Source organism: Colobus angolensis, unplaced genomic scaffold, assembly GCF_000951035.1.
Source record: "Colobus angolensis palliatus isolate OR3802 unplaced genomic scaffold, Cang.pa_1.0 Scaffold749, whole genome shotgun sequence".
In the NCBI taxonomy this organism is placed as follows: domain Eukaryota; kingdom Metazoa; phylum Chordata; class Mammalia; order Primates; family Cercopithecidae; genus Colobus; species Colobus angolensis.
The window spans coordinates 95431-104496 of NW_012121254.1; the positions used below are offsets into that span (position 1 = coordinate 95431).

The window sequence follows — 9066 nt, forward strand, 5'->3', positions numbered from 1 at the left end:
GGAGAATGGCACAACCGTAAATAACGACAACATGCGGCTAAGACAGGGAACACAGGCTCATGACAGGCAACATTTATTCTTGACAGCCTCGCACACTCGTGTCTTGACTCACGTGGCCTCATAATCGATACCATGAGGTGGGGGGTCAGAACACCCTCTGCAAGGAACAGAGATCTAACAAACGGGACTCAAGCAAGTCGGGGATTTAATTTCTCGTACAGTCTGGGGAGCCCAGTGAGGCTGCAGTGGCAGCTGGATGTGTTCTCCAGCTCTGTCACCCTTGTCCTGAGGGTTCTGTGTTCACAGCCCCTCCAGGCATGGCTTCTTCATTCAGGTAGGAACAAAAGGTCAAAACAGCAAAGAAGCCCTGCTCTCCAGAGGCTCCAGTCGGAACTGGACCCTTTAACTACAAAGGAATCTTGGATGAGTTATTTTTAGCGGGGCTTCAGGAGCAGGTAGCAGAGCCCGAGTGCACACTCAGGCCATCTTCCTCCCCGTGTCCTCGCCGGGGCATTTCCTTTAGGAAATGGCGGCAGTCCTCACAAACACAGCAAGCAGCTCAAAGCCACCACACAGGTCACCAAAATCCATATCCTGGTCACTGCTTCTCAGCCACTGAGCCAAGCTGGGTCCCCACCATCCCTGGGGAGCTAGGAGGGGCAGGGAACCAGCACATGAGGCTCAGAGGCATTCTGCAAGGTGAATTTTTGAGGCAGAGGCTGCCCCCATCACAAACTCCCTGTCAGAGGACCTCATCCTGCTCAGAGAGCTGCTCTAGAATATCACTGACATGACTCGTTGGGGCAGACAGAGTTCACTGTCTTGTCCTCCACAGTGTGACAGGGGTGGCCCCGCCATAGGCCTTTCCACAGGGGAGGGTAGAGGCCACAGGCAGGTCCCAGGAGACCCCAGCAGGTCCTCCACCATCCAGCCTTCACGGCACCAGGCAGAATTTACACATAGGCTCAGTCTCCAAGCCAAAGTGAGGTGGAGGCATGGTGGTGGTGGTGGCAGAGAAACCCCGGGCTGGCTTCCAGCTAGGAGCCAGGCTGGAGGCAGGAAGGCTCAGTCGTCCGTTTCCTCCTTGATGTTCTCAACAGGGACAGGCAGCTCTGGACTTGAAGCCTTGTGGGGCGAGGCCGCGTCTAGATGCTCCTCCTTCACACGCACAGCAATGACTGAAGAGGGAGGGGAGGTGGGTGGGTGGGCGAGTAAGTAACTCCGGGGTGGGGGGGCAGACGGAGGAGCTGGGAAAGGGACCTGACTCCCTACAGATGGGGGCCTAGGATGCACCTTCACCCTCCAGCTTCCCTTCTGGGAGGGCAGTGGCAGCAACAAAAGGCCCAAGGCCCCAAGCCAGGTAGGCTATGCCAGCGACACTGCCATGTGCCAATCTGTCACCACCCTGCCAAGCACTAGAGGTAGGGGTAGAGATGGAGGAGGAGGGGGGGCCGGGGGCCTGGCTAGAGGGGGACTTGGCTCCATTCACAGTTCGGGGGTGTCTGGGAAGCACTCGGTCCAGTGGTACAGGACTGCTTGGTGCTCAGGAGATGCTGAAGAAACCTGACTCTACTCTTCTGTGCCCAGGTGGGGAAGGAGAGGGGTCGTCTCTGAGCATGGAGCAGGCTGGTCCTGCCTCGACCCAGCCCGGTGGCTCTTACTCTCGCCAGGAACGGGCTCCGACGAGATCTTCTTGGCGCCCTGAGGGTCGTCCTCCAGCAGGGGCTTCTTGGACCCCTGTCTGAGGGGTCGCGTCTTGGTGGGCGGGATTCTTTTCCCTTTGAATAAAAATGGATTCAAACCCCGCATTAGGGTTGTATTTAGGTGAGGCTTTACGGACTAGGTCTCACCCAGTGGTCAGGCAGCGTGGCAGAGGGAAAAGTGCCAGTTTGGGGACAGAAAGCCTGGATTCCAAGTGTGACACCTCTTATTGGCTGTGTGCCCTGAGCTCAGATTCTCTCCAATGGGAAGTAATACCACCACCTCCCTCAAACCAAGCCCCAGGCAGTCGTGGTTGTAGCTGCTTTTAAAATCTTCTTTTAAATAAGTAAAACTTTTTTGAAGAGGGTCTCACTCTGTCACCCAGGCTGGAGTGCAGTGGGGTGATCACAGCTCACTGCAGCCTCAACCTCCCAGGCTCAGGTGATCCTCATACCTTAGCCTCCTGAGTAACTGGGACTACAGGCATGTGCCACCATACCCAGCTAATTAATTTTTTTTTTTAAATTAGGGGTCTCGCTATGTTGCCCAGGCTGGTCTCAAACTCCTGGGCTCAAGAGATCCTCCCACCTCAGCCTCTCAAAGTGTTGGGATTACAGGTGTGAACCATCTCACCTGGCCCGTTTTTGATCGTTGATTTCTTCCTGCAACATGCACCATTCCCAGTCCTACTGTTTGAATGGTACAGAACCTCTGCCTACTGGAGAAATGCCACACCCTCACTCAATTTTTTTGAGACAGTCTTGCTCTTGTCGCCTAGGCTGGAGTGCAGTGGCTCAATCTCAGCTCACTGCAACCTCCACCTCTCTTGGTTCAAGCAATTCTCCTGCCTCAGCCTCCCAAGTAGCTGGGACTACAAGTGTGTGCCAGTGTGCCCGGCTAATTTTTGTATTTTTAGTAGAGACGGGGTTTCACCATGTTGGTCAGGCTGGTCTCGAACTCCTGACCTCGTGATCCGCCCGCCTCGGCCTCCCAAAGTGATGGGATGACAATTTTTTGTGTGTGTGCGATGGAGTTTCCCTCTTCCACCCAGGCTAGAGTGCAGTGGCACGATCTGGGTTCACTGCCACCTCTGCCCCCGGGTTCAAGTGATTCTCCTGCCTCAGCCTCCCAAGTAGCTGGGATTACAGGCGCCTGCCACCATACCTGGCTAATTTTTGTAATTTTAGTAGAGACGGGGTTTCACCATGTTGGTCAGGCTGGTCTTGGAACTTCTGACCTCATGATCCGCCCGCCTTGGCCTCCCAAAGTATTAGGACCACAGGCGTGAGCCACTGTGCCTGGCTGCCTCACTCAATCTTAACCCTGCCCCAGGGACCTCGTTCCTGTTTCAGAACATCCTCTTCCCCACATGGTACCACACCGTGGAGCCCACCTCGCTGTCACGGGCCTGCGGCTCTGAAGGATGGCTTTGCACCGTCCCACTCTGCCCCTCAAGTGGAAGCCAAGCTGGGCTCAGAATCTGTAGAGTGAGGCCCCACCAAGGCAAACGACACCCCACAGCCCGAGTGCCAGGTGGAGTCCCGCCACTCAGCTGCCTGCCTTTGCTCCTGCCCTCTCCCACCCTCAAAGAGGTCTCGAGGTAAGAATGAGAGCCTTGGAGAGACAGCTTCTATTTCTTCCTGCGGCTTTTCCTTTAGAACCTAGCAGCTGCGGCTTGCCCAGGCCAGGCTGTTTTTTTTCTGAACGTGGGGCATCAGGGATGGGATCCCCCAACCTCAATCTCTTACCTCTTTTCCTCAGCACCCTGACCATGGCCAGAGACTGAACACTCCGTTTATGGTCTGGGTCCCCAGAGACAGGATGACAGGCCCGTAGGCCAAAGAGCAAGGGAAAAGCGGCGGGACAGGACCACGAGGAGAGCTGTGCCAGTAGGACAGCACCTGGGCACCTCTGCCTGGGGGCTGACCCCGCCTGCTCCCAGGGGCGCAGCCCACCGCTCCCGGGCCCGCGCCAGCCTGGCTGCACTGGGGCAGTACTTACTTTTCTTCCCAAACTGTTTCTTTTTCTTCTTTGTGGCCTCTTTGGCCTTCAGCGGTGTGGCCGGTTCTGTTGTTGAAAGACAAGGGTGAAAGAGATGAGACGAGGGTCCCTGGGAGGACACAGGGCACAGGCGCATCCCGAGACCCCGTCCACCCTCCCACACAGGACACCCCAAGATAGAAGGCCAAAGCTCGGCAATGAGGAGAGGGGGGCTGGAGAACAGCTGTCCCTTCTTCCCACCCTTGTCACCAGGGCTGCTCAGAGGGACCTGGGTAGTTCACCTGGGTGCACAAGGGCATGAACATATGACAGTGGGCAAGATGAAGGAAGGAGCTCTGCAGCCAGAGAGGAAGGCAGCCAGAGAAGTCAGGAGCAGGGCTGGGTGACGGCGCTCACTCTCTACTGAGAGTGGTCCATGAGATGTCTCCGTCTCATGCCAAAGAACTGAGATGGGCACAGGGGTGGGGGAAGAAGGAGAAAAGAAGAGGAAAGTCGGAGTCTCAGAGGGTCATGAGAGCCCAGACCTGCGGCCACAGGAGGCTGGAGCTGGTAGCCAGTGAGCTCACACCAGCCGACGGGGTAGATGTCCGGGGACTCGCAGTCCACCCACTGGTCGTACTCGCTGTCCCAGCCATCAAAGTGGATGCTGAGGAGCCGATGCACCGCTCGCTTCACCGTGGCCACACAGATGAGCCGGGGCTCCATCAGGTCCACGGCCTCCAGCTTCATGCCCACCTTGAAGCCATGGTTTGGGCAATCCTGGGGCAGAAAAAGGAGGCAGTGGCCAAGCCAGTCAGTCAGCTCCCTACCCCAGCAGGCTCACCCGGGCCTGGAGGCACTTGAAGAACTGGCAGGGAGGGGGCTGGGACTGGAATGCCTGCTGGGGCAAGTTCCTCTAGACAATAATCCCACTGCACCTGTTTCTCCACACCGCCCTCCATGGAAGAGGGACTGGAGCGCCCAGGCCAGAGCTGGGGACCTCCCCCCGAAAGTGGCTGATGTCAGCAGCAGAGACTCGAGAGAAAGGGGAGGAACTGCCACCGCTGAGAGCAGCAGGCAGGGCCTGTCCTGAGGCCCCCGCAGGCCCCTTGCTCCACTTGAGTCTCCTCACCATGTTGAAGAGTCTCGATGGGGCGGCTTTCGACTTGGTCTTCTCCAAGTAGTTCTCCCAGTTGAAAGTCTGTACCTCATAACCTGGAGGAGCAGACAGCTCAGATGCAGAGGGAGAGGGGAAGCAGGAAGTGGGCAGGGGGAAAGGACACATGGCTGAAGGAGCTCTGCAGCTTGGTCAGGACCCAGCCTGGAGTCTCCCCAGCAGCCTTCTCAACCCCTCAGGGTGGCACCTGCTCTAGCACCACAGTCCTGTTGTATGGGTTGTTTGCTGACCAACGGGATACATGGGAGCTCTGTTCATCAACCATACACTGGCCACGGGGCAGAGTCAGCCCAGCAGTTAAGGGCTGGTGGTGAGCTCTGTCACCTTTCCCATACACCCTGAAATGCTACACTTTGGGGCCTGACTTGACCAGCAATCTGGACTTGTGGCCCCACCCTGCCCCTTCTGTTTTGTTTTGTTTTTAAAACAGAGTCTCGCTCTGTCACCCAGGCTGGAGTGCAGTGGCATGATCTTGACTCACTACAACGTCCACCTCCTGGGTTCAAGCAATTCTCTTGCCTCAGTCTCTCCAGTGGCTAGGATTATAGGCACCTGCCACCATGCCTGGCTAATTTTTGTATTTTTAGTAGAGACAAGGTTTTGCCATGTTGGCCACGCTGGTCTCAAACTCCTGACCTCAGGTCATCCACCTGCCTCAGCCTCCCAAAGTGCTGGGATTACAGGCAGGAGCCACCGCGCCCGGACACCCTGCTGCTTCTGATGGCAAGGCCGGCACGTGGTCTAGAGTCTCTAGTCTTACCTTTTGGGGGTGTGAGCTCAATGTCATTCTTCTGACAGAAGGTGGCCGGGAAGATGGCATGGGAAGAGGCGTGGTAGCAGAACCAGTCCGAGCCATCTGTGGAGGGCCCCCCGTCCACACAGATCATCAGGTATCCATCCAGGAGAACCTGGGGGGTGGGGGAGCAGGCAGACAGATACCATGAACTGCACCCCATCCTGGGTTGGCACCACACCCCAACAGGGACACGAGGCAGATGGATCCAAACAGATCTAGGGCATGGCCCTCCTGGAGGACACCTGAGCCTCTCTAGGGCACACAGCACTTCTGTGATGCATCCACGGGGGATTCTCTCTCTTCCCCACTAGACAGCAAACACCACGCCAGCAGGGGCCACGTCCATCCTGTTGGACCGTGTTCTCGGGTGAGCACACGCGCCTGGCATGGAGTGGATCCGCGGCGTGGACGAGTCAGCAGCCTCCTCCGGGAGGGCCATGCAGGGGTGGAGGGTGCTGCTCAGGCTGAGGCGATGAGGTTTGGAGCAAGGTGACCCCCGCTGTGGCTCTTGCCTAGGCCGGCACTCAAAGGAGATGGCACACAGCAAGAAGGCCCCAGTGAGGTGACAGGGAGGGGCCCACCCTGACACAGGACCCAGCTCAGGTGCTGAAGAAGCCCTCATCCAGTGAGCCTTGGACCCTGACATGAAAGCAGATTCTGAGCAAGGGGCAGGCCAGGCCCCACCCACAAAAGTCAGGGACTCTGGGCACAGCCAGTGATGAGAGGCTGTGCCAGAGACCCCCTGACAGTGGCGAGTGGAGTTAGAGCTCTGGGACACATGGGTCCCCTCATGTGGGGGCCGGAGGGCCGGCCCTGGCTCACCTTACAGACAGTTGCCACACAGATGTTGCCCAGATTCAGGGGGTCAATGGCCTCCAGCTTCATCCCTTCCTCAAACCAACCGCCTTCTGTGTAGACGGCTCGTACCTTAAAGGAATGGGACAGCTGGGGACTCCCTGGGCAGGCCAGGGGGAAGGTAAGGGAAGCAGGCCTCAGGAGGGAAAGGGACGGTCCCAGGGGAAGAGCCAGGTCCCTCAGGCCCGGAATGGACCCATGGCCGAGGGGAAAAGTGCCCAAGGGCTGAGTCTCACCTTCTTGAACAGGTAAGGAACGGCATCACAGTAGATTTTCCGGAAGGTGGGGTGATGGGCCATGTCACTTCGCCTCTCTTTGGAGGAGAGGGATAGGGAATGAGGGAGAGGGAATGAGGGAGAGAAGGGAGTTGGAGGCGGCTCCTGGGCCATCTCCATACCTCCCCTGGGAATGTGGGGCTGCTCTGCACATGTTCTCAGCTGTATCTCTGTATCTCAAGGCCCCCACCCAGAGGAGCAGACAGAAAGGCTGAGTCCAGAAAACATCAAGAGCTCTCTGTAGGGACTCTTCGGCCCTCGAAACCAGACTGCTCCCATAGGACGTGGGAGAGGATTGGGGCTGCTGGCATCTGGGTTCAAATCCTGATTTTACCACTCACGAGTTGAGTGGAGTGACTTCTGTCAAGCTCTCTGGAGCGCAGTGTCATCACCACAGGCTGGCCACGCCAGCCTCCACCTGCTGGCCTGCTGTGAGCAGTAGGAAGGTGCTCCCACCCCATCCCTGGGAAGCACAGCGTGCAGTCCCTCTGGCCTGGGGCTCTGCTAACCTGACATCTTGATGCCGTGGCCCACACGTCGTGACCAACCCACTGGGTGGATCAGGGGGCTCCACATGTGGCACCAGAAGTCGTCGTCACTGTCACCATCCTCGTAGAGGAGCCGTAGGCGACCCCCGATGACTGTGTCCACCACGGCCATGCGAGTGCGTGACACCTGGGACTTGTCCACCACTTCCAGCCGCATGCCCTGCCTAAAGGGGTACTTCATGCTCTCCACCATCTGAAACGACGTCAGAACACAGACCTGCTATGGCTGAGGGCTCCTCCCACCCACCCTCCTGGACCCTCCTGCTGTCTCTTCACGGTGAGTGGAGGACAGGGAAGGTGTGGTGTTATCCCCCCACTCCGTCAGTCGGGAGGCGGCAGATGAGACCACCTGTGCTGCCAGGCTCACCTTGGCCCTGACTCCTTAGGAGGACACAGAGGGAAGGCACACAGCTCGCAATGGGCATGCCACTTCTTGCCACCAAAATGCCAGTGAGTTGATGCAAATCATAAAACACACTTTAGACTAAGGAAAAGTGACCCAGAGAGGTCACGCTGGCCCAGAGTTACAGACTCATGTGTGCCAGAGCTGGGCCTGGAAGCCGGTGTGCAGCCCGTGCTCTTCGTGGGCTCTGCACTCTGATCCCCGGGCACCCTGCACTCCCCGCCACCTCCCAGCCCTCTGCCTGTGGCTCATACGAGACTCATGTTCAGAGAACTGAGTCTTCCTGTGTCCCCTTCCAGTGTCCTGTGTCCAGTGCCGACTCTGACCCTGATGGGCTGCAGCTCTGCAATGCTTTCACAGTGCCTTGGTGGCAACTGACCTAATGACAGATGGTGACCAAGATGCCCTCGAGCCGCTCTACAGAGCCATGGTGCTGGGGTACAGAGGAGGAGGTTCTTTTGTTCACTGTGACTTCAGAGCCGTCCTGCCCGGGGCAGGGAACAGGTAGGGTGTAAGGCTTTTCCAGCCCCAGGGCAACGGCTGGGTCAGGAACCGGCCGACTAGACTAAGCAGTGCTATTTCCAAACACACCAGGAAGGAAAGCTTCTCAGAGGTCACAAAGCAGCCAACAGGCAAAGCTGCCACAGGGGTCCTAAACCAGAGAGACCCTCTGGCCCAGCTCAAGGGCTTGGGATACGCCCTGACACCAATTGCCTGTCCCACATCTAGGATCCCAGAGGCTCTCTCAGGAGAGTGGGAGAACACAGGGTAAGGCCGGGCTCCGGGCCCCTCTGGGTTGCCTTCCCGGCCACGCTCTCTTCCTCTACAGCCAACAGAGTGCAGCCACAATCCTATGCCGTTTCTGTTTGTTTTTTGAAATGGAGTCTCCTCGCTCTGTGGCCCAGGCTGAAGTGCAGTGGGCACGATCTCGGCTCACTGCAACTTTGGCCTCCCTGGTGCAAGCAATTCTCCCACCTCAGCCTCCTGAGTTAGCTGGGATTACCGGTGTGTGCCACCACACCCAGCTAATTTTTGCATTTCTAGTATAGTCGGGGTTTTGCCATGTTGGCCAGGCTAGTCTGGAACTCCTGCCCTCAGGTGATCTGCTGACCTCGGCCTCCCAAAGTGCTGGGATTACAGAGTGAGTCACTGTGCCCAGCCCAACTAATTTTTTTTTTTTAAGAGACAAAGTCTCACGGTGTTGCCTAAGCTGGTTTCGGACTCCTGGCCTCAAGTAATCCTCTCGCCTTGGCCTCCCAAAGTGCTGAGACAGGTATGAGTCACTTTTACCATGTACATATGTGACTTAATTTTTCCTAAATAATTTCTTT

At 57.3% G+C, this 9066-nt stretch overlaps 1 protein-coding gene across 1 annotated transcript in view; it reads right to left on the reverse strand.

The window, feature by feature from the left end:
- Positions 1–841: 841 nt before the first annotated feature.
- L3MBTL2 (l(3)mbt-like 2 (Drosophila)) overlaps positions 842–9066 on the reverse strand; it is a 33908-nt gene continuing 25683 nt past the window's right edge. The window contains exons 8-16 of the mRNA XM_011927790.1: positions 7294–7525; positions 6746–6822; positions 6477–6581; positions 5619–5766; positions 4814–4896; positions 4227–4461; positions 3703–3768; positions 1662–1778; positions 842–1178 (exon numbers count right to left, since the gene is read on the reverse strand). Coding sequence (XP_011783180.1) covers positions 1066–1178; positions 1662–1778; positions 3703–3768; positions 4227–4461; positions 4814–4896; positions 5619–5766; positions 6477–6581; positions 6746–6822; positions 7294–7525 — 1176 coding nt within the window. The 3' untranslated portion in view covers positions 842–1065. The remainder of the gene's footprint in view (positions 1179–1661; positions 1779–3702; positions 3769–4226; positions 4462–4813; positions 4897–5618; positions 5767–6476; positions 6582–6745; positions 6823–7293; positions 7526–9066) is intronic.